This window comes from Plasmodium fragile, assembly GCF_000956335.1.
Source record: "Plasmodium fragile strain nilgiri unplaced genomic scaffold supercont1.79, whole genome shotgun sequence".
Taxonomy (NCBI): domain Eukaryota; phylum Apicomplexa; class Aconoidasida; order Haemosporida; family Plasmodiidae; genus Plasmodium; species Plasmodium fragile.
In genome coordinates, this window is record NW_012192659.1 from 12775 (window position 1) to 27852 (window position 15078).

General features: G+C 42.5%; 4 protein-coding genes across 4 annotated transcripts; 3 read left to right on the forward strand and 1 right to left on the reverse strand.

The window, feature by feature from the left end:
* Positions 1–793: 793 nt before the first annotated feature.
* AK88_04850 (uncharacterized protein) lies at positions 794–3599 on the forward strand (the record flags this gene model as incomplete). Its single annotated transcript, XM_012482454.1, has 7 exons — positions 794–1070; positions 1247–1661; positions 1793–2000; positions 2116–2188; positions 2312–2388; positions 2542–2684; positions 3047–3599. 7 exons carry the CDS (start codon positions 794–796, stop codon positions 3597–3599), a joined length of 1746 nt encoding a protein of 581 aa, XP_012337877.1.
* Positions 3600–5267: 1668 nt separating this feature from the next.
* Positions 5268–8438, forward strand: AK88_04851 (TKL protein kinase; the record flags this gene model as incomplete). The annotated part of the gene is made up of 1 exon (XM_012482455.1): positions 5268–8438. One exon carries the CDS (start codon positions 5268–5270, stop codon positions 8436–8438), a length of 3171 nt encoding a protein of 1056 aa, XP_012337878.1.
* A 1407-nt stretch (positions 8439–9845) lies between these two features.
* On the forward strand, positions 9846–11591 carry AK88_04852 (asparagine-tRNA ligase; the record flags this gene model as incomplete). The annotated part of the gene is made up of 1 exon (XM_012482456.1): positions 9846–11591. One exon carries the CDS (start codon positions 9846–9848, stop codon positions 11589–11591), a length of 1746 nt encoding a protein of 581 aa, XP_012337879.1.
* Positions 11592–11727: 136 nt separating this feature from the next.
* AK88_04853 (uncharacterized protein) lies at positions 11728–13365 on the reverse strand (the record flags this gene model as incomplete). Its single annotated transcript, XM_012482457.1, has 3 exons — positions 11728–12862; positions 12999–13136; positions 13316–13365. The coding sequence occupies 3 exons, from the start codon at positions 13363–13365 to the stop codon at positions 11728–11730; spliced, it is 1323 nt and encodes a 440-aa protein (XP_012337880.1).
* Between the last annotated feature and the right edge of the window lie 1713 nt (positions 13366–15078).

Here is a 15078-nt window from a genome sequence, read left to right on the forward strand (position 1 = left end):
TTTTTTTTTTTTTTTTTTTTTTTTTTTTTTTTTTTTTTTTTTTCGTTTAGGCTACATGGTGTATTCTCCCCCCTTTGGGCAATTCCGTTGGGTGCACCACTTTACTTTTTTTTTTTTTTTTAATTTCCGCGCACACTTAGAGCAATTTTAACGAGCTGCAGCTTGGGCAAGAACGGATTTGCGGCTTTTCCATTTTTCACGCTCCTGTACCGCCTCTTCCCGTTCCGTTCCCTTTTCTACACCGTGCAGTCGTTGCGTGTATTTTTGCACGCACCCACAGTGACCTTGTGGGGGGTGGGGGAACATACCACAACTTTTTTTTTTTTTTTTATTAACCCTTTTTTTTTTTTCCCCCCTTTTGTTAAAAATTTAATTTAAGTTACATCCTACTTGGGTACATGAAGAGGGTCCGGTCCATTGCCATTAAAGAGGAGAGAAAATAAATTGCCAGCAACTGTGTTATAAAAAGTGAGAAAATATAGTGCAAAAAAAGTGTAAAGAAGTGCCAAACGAACGGCAAACGTGCGAGGGACCCTCCTGCAAGTGTCTGCTCAATTGGGGGGGAGGAAACAGATAATGTGTGAGGGCACCCCTTCCCACTTGGAGACTCACATCTCGACTTTGCAATTTTTAAGCTCACGTTTGTTAAAGGCACAAGTTGCACAGGGGAGGTGGTAAGGATAATAAATCAGGGTGTTAGGAGTGGCGACGTGCTATAGTTTGCCACATCCACTAGTAGTAAAAGACGAGCCCTTTTTTAAAGCAGCCTCTCTCTGCCCTGTGTCCACCAAAAATGACGGGAATGCTAATCCTGATCAGCATTTTGCTCATCGTTCTCACAATACTGCTAAGAGCCCTGAAGGATAAAAGTGGAAATGCCAAACCGATCCAAAAGCACAATGACAAAGTTAAGGGAAAAAGTAAAGAAGCCCCTAAACAGAAAAAACAAACAGGTAGTGGTACTGCCAAAAGTGTAACCAGCAGCACTCCCCATGTCATGTTTGATAAAAATGTGGTTGCCCTAAAGGGTAATAACTACCCCGTAAGTGTATGCGTAAATGGAGAATGTGGTAGGTGGAAAAAAAGAGGAGCGCATTGTAGTGACAGTCAGCAGCGATTTTTTTTTTTTTTTTTACCATGCATTACGGCGCTTTGCGTTGTGATTAGGAGTTAGTCTGAGCTGGCCGCCCCGTCACTCTTCCATGGTGCATTTCCACCCCGATTTACTGCTCCACCCCCCTCGTAGGAACCATCGCCATCAGCTGCAACAACGGCAACTTGCAATTCCACAAGATCGGCAAAGATGGCTCAAACAAAATCACCCTGAGCAAAAAGCTAGACGAGGTGTACAGCTGCATAGCCATAAACGAAGAGGCAACACATCTGACAGCGGTGACTGAACTATATTCAACGCTAAGAATATTTAAAATAGGAAAAGTAGAAAGAAGTATCAAAAGCATTTGTCCCTCACTGGAAGGGAAAAAGGAACTGCATAAGAAAGACGTGAAATTTCTGTACATGCATAAAAACTCTTTTATAATTACGGGATCCGAGTTGGATGAGACGGAGGTAAAGATCTGGGACATGAAGGGGGACCTTTTAAAAATCGTCAGCATCAAACAGGTTTATAATTACGACTATGCGGTTTCGAAGATGGCTAGGTTAGTGCTTGGGGTGTTCCCGCATTGGGCCACAGGCGGGGGGGGGGGGACAACCACATTTGCACTTGCGCTTGTTCGTGTCCCCATTCCCTACACACACACACACACACACACTGTATTTCCCCCTGCAGATTCTTCGGAGTCGCTTGCTGGTCCCCGGACATCAAAATATTTGAGATAAAGCAAAAGGAAAATAACTTCCACAGCATCGACAAGGTCATGGATTTAAAAACCAGCTCGGGCACCAAGTGCGTCTGCTTCAGCGACGACGAGGAAAAGGCATTCCTAATTGACAAAAATGGAATTCTCGCTTCGTACAATTTGAACGTGCGCTATAAGGTAAGACAGCATTTCTGTGCATGCATATGTGAGCAAGTATCTACTTGCACATGTACATGCGTGCGTGTCCCCTCCTTGCCACTGCAACGTAATTCTTTCCACTTTCTTCTTGCAGCTTCAAGAGGAGTCTAAAATTTTGTACAAAAAGGATTTGAAGGAATACCACTTGGAAGATTTCTCCCGAATGTGTAAGGCCACCTCACTTCTCCTCCCACCACCACCTATATGTCCCCCGGGCTTTACAGTTATATGACCTTTTTTTTTTTTTTTTTTCTCATAAAATAATTATTTACCCATTTTTTTTACGCTAGGCCTATCGGGTGACTCCAACCACATCATCGCAACTTCTGGGTGCAATGTGATAATTCTGAAGCAAGATGATTTACAGGTTCGCGTTGTTCGTCTTAGCCCCTAGGGGAACGAGCATGCTCACACAAAGTTGCGGTGCGCCATTTAAAAAAGAGTGCACATGCCGTGGGCCGTAAAAAATAAATACCACAAAAATTGTTACATATGCATGTACACCCCTTCTTTTTATTAGTTTGTACACAAAATAATGGATGCCCACCAGGGTGAGATATTTGGAGTCCTCCCCATGCCAGGCACATCCCGTTTTGTTACATGGGCGGTAAGTTCAGAGCTTGAGCTCGACCTCGAGCACGACGCAAAGGGCGGAGAAGGGGAGTATCAACAAACGCATATGCTCATGTGTGTATATTCGTGTATACGTACACACTAAACTTATGCATGCCTATGCGCAACCGCGAAGGAAAGGGTCATATTTACACCTTAAGTAAAACGTGAGTTGTACCCTTTTTGCTCCGTACGGGGAAGTGTACATACCCATATTGACCACTCACTGTTTGTTTTTTTCCCCTCTCCCTTTTATGCATCAGAATGATGGCACTGTAAAGCTATGGGATACCTCCAAAAAATAACGCACATAAGGCAAAGGAGGAAACAGAAGAAAAAAACATGTTGCCCGCTGTGGCTTGTTTAAACGCATTTTTTTTTGTGTGCTTCATTTTTACCCTGTTCAAAAATAGACTGAGTTATAGTACAAGCGAAAGACAAAATGGTCCTGTCGAAATTGGAGTGGTCCTGGGCTCCGGAGGTCACACATTCGAGATGCTACAGATATTGAAGCTCATCAAAGATGGCAACATAAGTTTTCACTTTTTTTACGCAAATAATGACCCATTAAGTAGGGAAAAGGCAGAAAATGCTTTAAAGGAATACAAAAAGGATTTCTTTGCAATTCCAAGATGTCGAAATGTTGGTGAATCGTACATACGGTCATCCATGAAACTATTTGTTGCATTCATTTATTGTTTATTTTTAACATACAGAATGAATAACATGAAAGTGTTAATGATGAATGGCCCAGGAACATGTCTGCCTGTTGCATTTTCCCTGTTATTCAGAAAATATATTTTTTTTAAAAAAATAAAAATTGTTTATTTGGAAAGTGTTTGTAGAATATATTCCCTCTCCCTGACTGCAAAAATTTTGTATAATTTTTCTGATTTGTTTGTTGTTTTTTCAGAACATTTGCAGAAAAGGTACAAAAAGGCCAAGTATTATGGTTACTTGTTCTGACGCAGGTTGGCTGGCCAAGTTGGTCTCGCTACCTGGTGCGTCTTTATTCGCACTTTTATTTGTGTGTATATATTTGCGCTCCCTACTCGTGTCGCCACTGCCAGCACTATTGTCATCACTATCGCAATGATGTGTGGGCATAAATGTTGCATGTTTTTGCGGCTGACAACTCTTACAACTGTGCGATGAAATTTTCTTTTTTTTTTTTTTTTTGTATTTACCCCACTGCTGTGTGTTTTTTTTTTTTTTTTTATTAATTAAAATATTTCTTGCACTTTTTGAGGAATACGTAAAAAGAAAGCGAAACATTTTGTGTTTTATTTTAATTTTTTTTTTAAAGTATTAGAAAATTTGTAGTACAAAAAAAGGAAAGTAACTTTCTGCATGAAGGGGTCTTTCCTCCAGCTTAATTGAATACCATGTGGAACTGCTTCCCGGGGGTTGATAAAAATAAGGTGGGTGAGATGCACACACGTGATTGCGTACAACCATTTTGACACGTACAGGAAGGAGTGCACAGTGTATGTATTGTATATGCTTTTTCCAACATAAACTTAAATTTACTCCTATCATGGGTGTTTTAAAATGTGGTACAGGTCATGCAAATGTATACATGGCCAAGTGAGTTTCAGTTCTTTTCACGAAATATGCGCCTGTATACGCAAAGCAACAACATAATGGCAAAAGCTGTTTGAAGAACTGCACATATATATGTGCCCATTTTATTGCGTCTGTGCCACGCTGTTCTCAAAATAGGATGTGTTTAGAAAAAAAAGGGGGATAGGGCTGCCGTTTAAATGATTAGCCTAGCAAGTGTTCATTACCCTTGCATAGGGGTAGCTTCTGCTGTTCGTTTTTTTTTTTTTTTTTTCCTTTTTTCTTGACGTAATGTGACGTGACGTGTATCATGTGTAAATCATTCCTTAAGCGTTCTATCACAGAGGATGTAAAATGCATTTTTTGTCAAATCGTGGCAAATTTTTTTTAGCGTTTGATTGCTATGAGTACACTTTTTTTGCTTTTTAAATGTGACGTTTGTAGTAGTGCCCCCCTGTTTGGGGATATAACTTATTCACCGTGTTCTGCGTTTAAAACGTTTTAACTAGCTTTTTTTTTTTTTTTTTTTTTGTTCCTTGCTGTTCAGGTAAAAAAGTATGACAATTTTAGCTTTGTTCATAACATTTTTTGGCTTTTTATGAGCAAACAATCGCAACACTGCAAAAGTTAGCACCTTTTGATATTCGAAGGATAGAAGCGTTTGCGCGGAATAAAGGAACAACGTAGTTCAGAATAGGGCAAATAGAGGAGATAATCGTCCGCACCTTTGGGGACAGCCTTAAACAGTTTCACAACTGTGCGAGTTTTAAGCAGATAGAGCTTTGCACAAAATAGGCATCATTTGTAACTGCATTAGCATCCGCACTCACACACGAGGGTACCCATTTTGGCCATATTGCAAGCGCCAAGGGGGAAGGTATTCATATGCATAGATATACATGCATATGTATACACATATTTACATACCCAGGTAGGCACGTGGTGTGACGCAATTTACGCTTGTGCGAGGACCCTCTTGCGTATGCTTACAGAGGACGTAACAATAACAAGTAAAATGTGTTGTGGAAAAAAAAAAAGGGAAAAGTTGCCACAAAATTCAAGAAAAATGACATGGGAACAAGAACAAAATGGGAATATCGTTACTTAAAAACAAACAGAGGCGTGTACATAGGAGGTATAGAAAATAAAAAAAAAAACGGATGGGGAATCACAATTAACAACAATGGAAACAAATACGAGGGGCTGTTCCAGAACGACCTGAAACATTTGATTGGGTCGGAGCTTCTCTGCTGCTTGCACAGCCATAGTTACAAACAGGGAAAAAAAAATGCTGACGAAAATAGCGAAGACGAATTCGCAAAGGGAAATATCTGCCTTCATGACAATAGATATATATACATAGGGGGGTACAAAGAAGGGAAAAGACATGGAAATGGAATTTTAATTGACTACAACACGTACGCTATGTACAGCTGCATATTTCTGAGGAACGAAATGATTTATAAAGATATTTTATTTTCCTCGGTTAATAATTTTCCGCCCAAATGTGACAAGTACAGATTGGCTGCGCCTTCTCAGGAGAAAGGAAGGGACAAGGGGGGGACGCACAAAGAGCGTCCGCGCAGAAGAGATAAGGTCACAATAGAGGGAGCAACCAAGGGGTGCGAATGTGACGATAATGCAACAGATGGGGGGTCCCTTGACGGAGGCGCCGCTGAAGAAGAAAGTCCCTCCAGTAGCAATTCCGAACAGACTGGGAAGAGCAAAAGAGAGCGAGACATGCATTCGTTCATAGAGAACCAGTACAAGTACAACATTTTCAGCTACGTCCACTTTTACCAACAGTTGATGAAAAAAATAAAGAGGGAAAATGCTAGCGAGCTCTTTACCCATTCTGTACATAAAAAGGAAGTACACATTGGGGAGAGCAAAGGGGAGAAGCTCCTAAAAAGTACGTTAAAAAACGTGCAGGAGAAAAAAGACAGGAATAATTTTTGCCCTAATCGTAGAAAGAGTAAACTCCCATGTGGCACGTCTGCACAGAATGGCCCAAGTGACGAATCACCCAGTTTAAAGCGAGAAAAGGAACAAACTAATAACTTTCTCATTAAAACAATTCACAACAAGTTTGAACATTTGGAAATGGAAAAGATGCTGATGGAACCTCTTGGCAAAAATAAATGGGTAAATGATATCTCCAATGAAGAGGCTGTGGATGGCATCTTTTACCCCGCAAATGAGGAGACCATGCGTTATACAGAGAAAGGCAAGTTGGAGACATGTGAGGGAAGTGTAACTCGTGATGCTAGTGGATGCAGCAATAACTTGGCGCATGTTAGGGGTAGAGGAGTTATTCACGAAACGGATTTGCTTGAGAAGAGGGAGGAACTTCCCAACAATGAGGATCGTGTCATGTGTAGCTGCGCAATTTTGATTAGCACAGTGGGTGATAAGTTACGGGACCAAGCCACTGCCGAGGATGGCATTTGCGTGATGGGAGAGCAGGAAGAAGGAAATGAGACATACGTAGTGGGGAAGGAGGAGGACAGCCGCGGGAAGGAAAGCGCCAGTGGCATTGGGGATGAGGGCAAACTCGATAACAGCGAGTTCAGCCAGCAAAGTATGGAAACTCCCACCGTGGTGAGCAACATGGAAAGCGAGGACTCCATGGGAGTGGATGGCTGTGCGGACGATGGGCGGAGCGACAGGAATTTCTCTCGCGCACCCCGTGTTGCCGTCACCCAGTTAAAAAGTGAGACGATGGGGCAAACCCTCGGGGGGGAGAGTAGAGCGAGCGGCGGTAGTAATAGAATCAGTGGTATGAGTGGTGGCACATTCCGCAGGAGGGGAAAGACCAATGCAGTGGGCGTCAATAATCACGACCGTAAGGACACTATCAGAAGTGTAAGCTGCGTGAGCGATGGCTCCGTTAGCAGGCGTTCTCTGGGAGGGAGTCGAGAGATAGAGACAATTGCACATGACACGAAGAACGTTAAGCACAAAAAGGGTAACGGTAATAGTAACCCATTTTTGAAGCAAACGAGTGATGATGAGCTTAGCAAAGAAATAGAAAGTATGCTTCCAGGATGGTTAAGGAAGAAGAAGAAGAAAAAATGCCTGTCATGTGCACAGAACTGCGTATACTGGGATGTATTTGAATTAAATTTTTTTTTTTTTTTTATCGGAGTTCCAAAAAAGGCGATAGAAATTTTTGTACGAAATGAGATAGACGGGTACTGCCTAAAATATATGGAAGACAAATTATTAAAACGTATGGGCATACACGATAGTGTAGTGAAGAAGTACGTCATACTATGTGTGCAGTTTCTTTTACGGCTGAGGGAAAAGTATAAGTACAGAAAAAGGAGCAACCGAATAAATGGCAACGTCCAAGAGGACGCATTCCTTCTAAAGAAAAACAAATTACACTACTTAAATTTAATAGGCAGGGGAGGTTATAGCAATGTGTACAGGTGCATATATGGAGATAAATTATTGACATTCAATGATGATTATTTTTGCACGCGATATTCAACAAACAATATAGCGTTAAAAATAATCATTAATAAAAAGTATAGGTACGAGTTTTGTTCCGAAATGGATATTTTGTCGACCTTAAGGCACCCGAACGTTTCCCTATTTTTGGGTGCACTAAAATCCCCCCAAGGAATAGCACTAGAATATATAAACTGTGGAAGCATATTTGACCTAATACATAAGCATAAGATAAAAATAAAATTAAGAGACATTATGAAAATGGGTAAAGATATTGCTTCCTTTATGTGCTTTCTCCACCATAAGGGTATTCTACATTGCGATTTAAAATCATCAAACATTTTATTGTCTATGTCGGGGCAAATCAAAATTTGTGACTTTGGATTATCTGTACAGAACTTTTCTCAAAAGCCGAGGTTTCTTGGAATTGTTGGTACCTACCAGTGGACAGCTCCAGAAATTTTAAGAGCAGAAGGATACACTCCACAGGCAGACGTATATTCCTTTGGAGTTATTCTGTGGGAAATGCTACATAGGGAGATACCCTTTCGGGAACTGAAACACCCCTTAGACATTATTGCATGTGTTGGCTATGCCGGAAAGGAGCTGCTCATCAGCAGAGCCATCCCACCCCCCGTGAGGTACATGCTGAAGAAGTGCCTGCATAGAAATAGGCGTAAGCGTAAGTCCTTTTTTTTTTGGTCCGAGTACTTGGACATGTACCTCGAGACGTGGGCCGTGGACAGCGGCGGGCACGGGTCGTATTGGCCGCTCCTGTCGCGCTAGTGTTTGTTCGCGTCCGCTTCTACGCCACCGTCTTTTAACACATTTTTAAAAGTATCCCCGTTTTGTTTTCGTCCTTTTTTTTTTTAATTATCCTATGATTCCGAATTCCGTTTTTCTTTTTTTTTAATCCCCCCCCGTTGTTGTTATTCGTACTCGGGTGTATGCACCCCGTTCGCAAAAACGAATGGGAGAACGACCCAGGTGGGTATCCCCAATGGGCGTTCAAAGTTGTTAAGCAAACCGAACAGCTGCTCCCACTTGGTACAATTTTCAGCGCAAAGATGAACATGCAAGGGCTGGTCTGTCCATACGTGGTTAATGTTGGGAGGCGGAGCCAAGGAAGCCATGGGCCAGAGGGGTAACGCCGACCTCGTAAGGAACGTTGCGCTGGAAAGGCGGAAAATAAACACATACGTATAAGCATATATATATATATTAATGCATAAACGTGTAGCAAGCTCATGCAAGAGTAAAGCGAAATAAATCAAGGGGGCCAAGTGTGTTAGAAAAAAGGTTAATGTAGGGGATGTCCTCAGGGAGTGGGAGGGAAAGGAAACTGAATTAAATGAATGACCGATTGTGCACCTCTTTTTTTTTTTTTTTTTTTTTTTTAACAAAAATGAAATGGTAGGATGAATAGAATGGCAGATCAAAAAAGAAAAAAGCTCTGCCTTTTCTGCAAGGCTCCAATTGAACCCTGTCCCCGCATCCAAACCCACTTTTGTCCCACGCGGAAGTGAATACCCCACATGGAAAGAGAAAAGTGTGCGCGCATCGCTCTACGTGCTGACCACGAGTGGCGAAATTTTTACGACCGCAAAACGGTTTTATAAAAGGATATATGTATTTGTACTTTTTTTTTTTTTTTTTGCCCCCCAATTGAGTGACGTTTAAAAGGTTTTCTCTTTTATTATTATTATTTTTTGTTTTTTTTTTTTTTTATTTGGCCTTTATGCTAGTTCCTTGCCCTATAGAAGAATAATTAACAAATAAAGAACAAGAACAGCAAAAGGTAGCAAGTTATCACGTTAGCAATTTAGGAAGTTTCAAAGGCGTCCCACTTTTTTTTGTTTGTGGCCCTCTACGTGAAGATAGGCGTGGAGATAGCTTTGAACCCATGTGAAGAGAAAAGTTGGTCATCCCGTAGGTGCAGTGCTCCACCGCGGGGAAGAAGCTCCAAGTGACATACAACTTGTTTGGCTAACTTGTGCTGATGTTCGAACGTTTTTGCGAAGCGGAAAAGAGATTCACGTAAGCCTACCCCCAACCCCTGTGATAAAAACAAAGCTAAGAGGTTTTATTCCCGACTGCTCCCCACCGGAAAGAGAACCCCCCCAACAGCAGTTGGTCGGTTGGTCGTGCTTGTAAAAAGCTGTATTTTTTTCCCCTTCAAAAAAAAAAAAAAAAATGGACATTCAAGTAGATGACGCAGTTTTACAAAAGGCCAAAGCGCTTCAACAAGCCAGCGAAGAAGAGATAAAAGTGAAAAAATTAAAACCACAATCTAAGGGATTACTAAGTCCGAAGTGCAACCTCCTTGAGGTAACCGATACGAGCTGTAGAAGTAGAGTACGAATCTGTAACGTCTTAAATGTGCCCAAAAGTGAAATTGAATTTAATGATTCTTCTAAGAAAAATAAATATATAGGCCAGATAATAACTGTGTGTGGTTGGAGCAAAGCGGTGAGGAAGCAAGGAGGAGGTAGGTTCTGTTTTGTGAATCTGAATGATGGTTCTTGCCATTTGAATTTGCAAGTAATTGTTGATCAGTCTATTGACAACTACGAGAAGCTACTAAAGTGTGGAGTTGGGTGCTGTTTCAGATTCACAGGGGCATTAATATTGTCCCCTGTTCAAAATGAAGGGAAAAAAGGACTCTTAAAGGAAAATGTAGAATTATCTTTAAAGGATAATTCTATTCACAATTTTGAAATATATGGAGAAAATTTAGATCCTCAAAAATACCCACTTTCGAAAAAGAACCATGGAAAAGAATTTTTACGAGAAGTAGCTCATTTGAGGCCACGAAGTTATTTCATTAGCTCAGTTATTAGAATTAGAAACGCCCTTGCCATTGCTACTCATTTATTTTTTCAGAGTAGGGGTTTCCTCTACATCCACACCCCTTTGATTACAACTTCTGATTGTGAGGGAGGTGGGGAGATGTTCACTGTGACAACCCTTTTGGGGGAAGACGCTGATTATAATGCCATTCCTCGTGTGAAGAAGTCGGAGAAGGGAGGGAAGAAGCGGGAGGATGTGCAGGCACATGGTAATGCGAACGGGTTTAGTAGTGCAGATGGTAGTCATGGTGCGCAACCCGCAAATTATTTGATCGACTACAAGAAGGACTTTTTCAGCAAGCAGGCATTTCTCACAGTGAGTGGTCAGTTGTCCCTAGAGAATTTGTGTTCCTCCATGGGAGATGTGTACACCTTCGGACCCACTTTCCGAGCAGAAAATTCACACACGTCGAGACATCTAGCAGAGTTTTGGATGATAGAACCCGAGATAGCCTTCGCAGATCTGTACGACAATATGGAGTTGGCCGAGTCATACATTAAGTACTGCATCGGGTATGTGCTCAACAACCACTTTGATGATATATATTACTTTGAGGAAAATGTGGAGAAGGGTCTAATCAGTCGACTAAGAAATGTATTGAATGAAGCTTTTGCAAAAATAACCTACACAAATGTGATAGACCTTCTTTTGCCTTACTCGGAAAAATTTGAGGTGCCGGTCAAATGGGGAATGGATTTACAATCGGAGCACGAAAGGTTTGTAGCGGAACAGATTTTTAAAAAACCGGTTATTGTGTATAATTACCCTAAGGACTTGAAAGCTTTTTATATGAAATTAAATGAGGACAAAAAAACAGTTGCCGCTATGGATGTGCTTGTACCAAAAATTGGCGAAGTTATTGGTGGCTCACAAAGGGAAGACAATTTGGAATTGCTAGACAAAATGATTATTGAAAAGAAGCTAAATATGGAGAGCTACTGGTGGTACCGGCAGCTGCGTAAATTCGGGTCTCACCCGCACGCCGGCTTCGGCCTGGGGTTCGAGCGACTCATTATGCTCGTCACCGGGGTCGACAACATTAAGGACACCATCCCCTTTCCGCGGTACCCTGGCCACGCAGAGTTCTGACGCGGTGGAGCGATGACGAGATGAAACGGCAAAGCGATAAAACATTTTACACGCTTTTATGACGAGAAACCAAGTGCCTTTTTAAATGCCTCCCCGATTAATAGCTTTTTTTTTTTTTTCCCTCCCCCCCCCCTTTTCACTGCATATCTGCGAAAAAGATAGGCGCATCGGAGGGAGTCAACTTGTGGACATCCTTGGCCAGCACTCCTCTCCCGGATCGGGGCTTCCCGTTTTTACTTTCATTTTGCCTATATATTTCACTTAGGAGTTTTTCATTTTCTCGTTCCAGTCTTCCCTCATCCTGCATCATGTCGTAGAACAGATCGGCTTCGCCTGTGCCGTCGCCTTCTACCTCATCTTCACCCTCATGCGCATCTTTGTGAAAATGCTTTTCCTTTTTTTTCAACCTATCACCTCGAACGTTGCCTTCCTGCGCGTGCACAACGGAACTAAGTTTTTTACTGACCCTTCTGGAGTATTCATTTGAGGCTTCCACCTGTGTTTCTATGGCCTGAGTTAGTGAGGGCGCACCCAGCAAGTTCAGCGTCTCTCGCATATGTTGGGGAAGTGGAGATAAGACGGACACGACTCGATTGCATGTGGACTGGAAGGTCACACTTAAGCAATGCAGGTGTAGCATCAACTCATTATTTTTGCCCACATGAGGTAGCCTCTTCACTAGCAAGCGGTTAGCTTTCTCCACCTGACCACCCACATCACGGTAACCAAAGAACCCATTTTTTCTCATCTTCTTCCAACCCCCAATGTATTCATTATCACCGACAATGCAGGTGCAGAGCGAATAAAATATTAAAGGCTTTATGAACTTTGCGTCTTTTGCTGTGGTATGAATTTTCAACAGACTAAACTTATGGGCCTCATACGAAATGGTGTTACTCATGACTTCATACTTAATCGTCCTCAAGTCTTTCAAATGGTCATGCCCGTTTGAGGGGATCATCATTCCTGAATTGGGCAAATTTTTGAGGCCCAATTTGATTTGAACATTTTGTGCATTTTCCACATGACCGTAAACTAATGCTAAGAAGGTATTTCCATAGGTGTGATTTTTTATGAATTTATTTTTGCAGATCAGTAGGCACCCCCCCACATGGTTGTGCAGCTTGTACAAAACATTTGCGCTTTCATGCTCCTCTAGGTTTAGCCCCTCCAGGCTTTTGATTATGCTCTCCTTTTGTGGGGCTCGCCCGAAGGTGGATACTCCGTACGCCTTTTCCACCACGAGGTAGTCGTCATCCTGGTAGAGCACTCTGCGTGGTGATCAGCGGCATGAAATGGCGGTGATGGATGGCACCAAGTGGCGGTGGGTGTTGTAGGACGCGGCTACAAACCGCGCCGCTGCATCAAAGCAGAGGACACTCGAACCACACACTGCGCAGTTCTTACGACTTGTTCAAGTCAAGGGCAGACTTGACCGCTTGGGAAAACTTCCTCTTCAGGAAAAGCATTCCAATTCGACCGTTACTCTGCATCGGAAAAAGGGATACGGAATGGGTTCCACAACGAATGGAAACAAAATTAGCGCTACACAAATGTGAAAAAAAAAAAAAAAAAAAAAAAAGAGGCTCGCACATGAACAATTCTTGCGTCTGTTCCATCCCGACCAAGTGGTGACCTTTCTACACTGCCCCCCTCCACATGGGACGTATATTAAACGAGAGCAAATGATGATTGTCCTTTTATTTTATTTATTTTTTTCTTACCATATTTGTCCTTCAGACATGGTTGCTCTAATGATGGCGTGGGGAGCCATGTTCTGCTTCCACGGGCAAGTGTGCTCATGTCATCATCCTTTCTGGCGTTTGCAACACGGTGTAGGTAAAAAGCATACCCGTTTGTCGCTTCCTTTTGCAGATTGGCCAACTGTGCGAATGGTCACTCACCAAGCGGGGGGAAGCACTTTGATGGGGAAAATAAAAAAAAATTAAAAAAATAATTACATAAAAAGCGTAAAATGGATAAAGCCCCTACAGAGTGAAAATGGCAAATGTTCCAATCGGCATGGTATGCCAACGGTTTGCAAAAAAAAAAAAAAAAAAAAAAAAAAAAAAAAAAAAAAAAAAAAATTGCTACGAATTCCCCTTGCATGCTCCAGCTCGGCATGACCACAAACATAAATAAATTACCACACACATAAGGGGGAAAAAAAAAAATGCTTTGCATGATGGCTGCTTGTGCGAGTGTATCATAACGCATTTTTGTATACATATAATGCCGCTTCGTGAAAGGTTCGCCCGAGGAGGTACTCACTTATATCTGCGCAGACTTCCTCGCTCGGTGCCTTTTTGCGGGTCAATAGATGAATTGCCAGCGCAGACAAACCCGATCGGGGGCGCCACTCTACACGTACTTGCGAACGACGCTGGATCTGCTCCCAAAGCAACATCCACTTGTCTGCGTCGACCTAAAAATGACGCATGGGATGGGGCAAGTCCGGCGCGCGTAGCACAGAATCGTCCCCCCACTGTTAGTTTACCCTTACACACACTGTGCGTTCCCCTTTGCATGTACACTAGCTAATCACATCGCTAATATAATCGCTGCTGCTGCCCTTTTTTTTTTTTTTTTTTTGCCAATTTCCCCCATGTGCTTCCGAGCGAAAAGAGGAAACAGCAGTTGTTGGTGCCTCCCCCCTTCTCAAGTAGGAATGCAAACCAGTGAGAAAAGCCGCAAGTGCACTCTTCCCCGGGAGGGGGAAATATAATAATGCATGTTCCTTTGATGGTGTGTGGATAATACGACGGGGCACCGCTCCGCTGCATGCACCCTGAGACATAACTACTGCGTGACCAGTAGTCATGCCAAGCCACGTTGTGACAAGTTGCGCAAAATTACCACCGGTAGCGAATAAATCGTTCTGCTGGATGGAGTGCGCGCTGTGTTACACTACAGGTCGTGACGCATACGCTGCGTGTAGTACCGACTGTTTTGTGCGCGACACGACGGGCATGTTTATTTTAGGGTACTTTTTTTTTTTTTTTTTTTCGCCTTGTGTAAATAAATTCATGCAACTATGTTTAAGGGGAAAGACACACCCTTGGTACCTCCAAGTGTGAGATTTTTTCCGTTTTAAAGATTCGCGTTGGGGGGTCATATGCTTTACACGTCCAGCACATGTCGCCTGGCAGTCGCCTGCCGACACGCACACGTGGTCGCAAAAAGGGTATGCACCGAAGCAGCTGCGTGTAAAACTGTACGCGAGAACGTGAACACAACCCCTCCGTTTGGCATCCTCCATTTGGCTTCCTCCATTTCGCGTCCTCCGTTTGGGAGAGAATTCCACCAGGGGAATGCCTTCAAAACGCGCGAGACCAAAGAGTCCCTCCAAGTGTAAAGCACGTGTGTTTGCTTTGCTTATCTCCTTTTCCTTAGTCGCTTCGCGATTAGTCATTAACTGTTTACTCCGCATGTGCGTATTTTCTTATTTTCATTCTTTTTTTTTTTTTTTTTTTTTGCGCACCCCGAC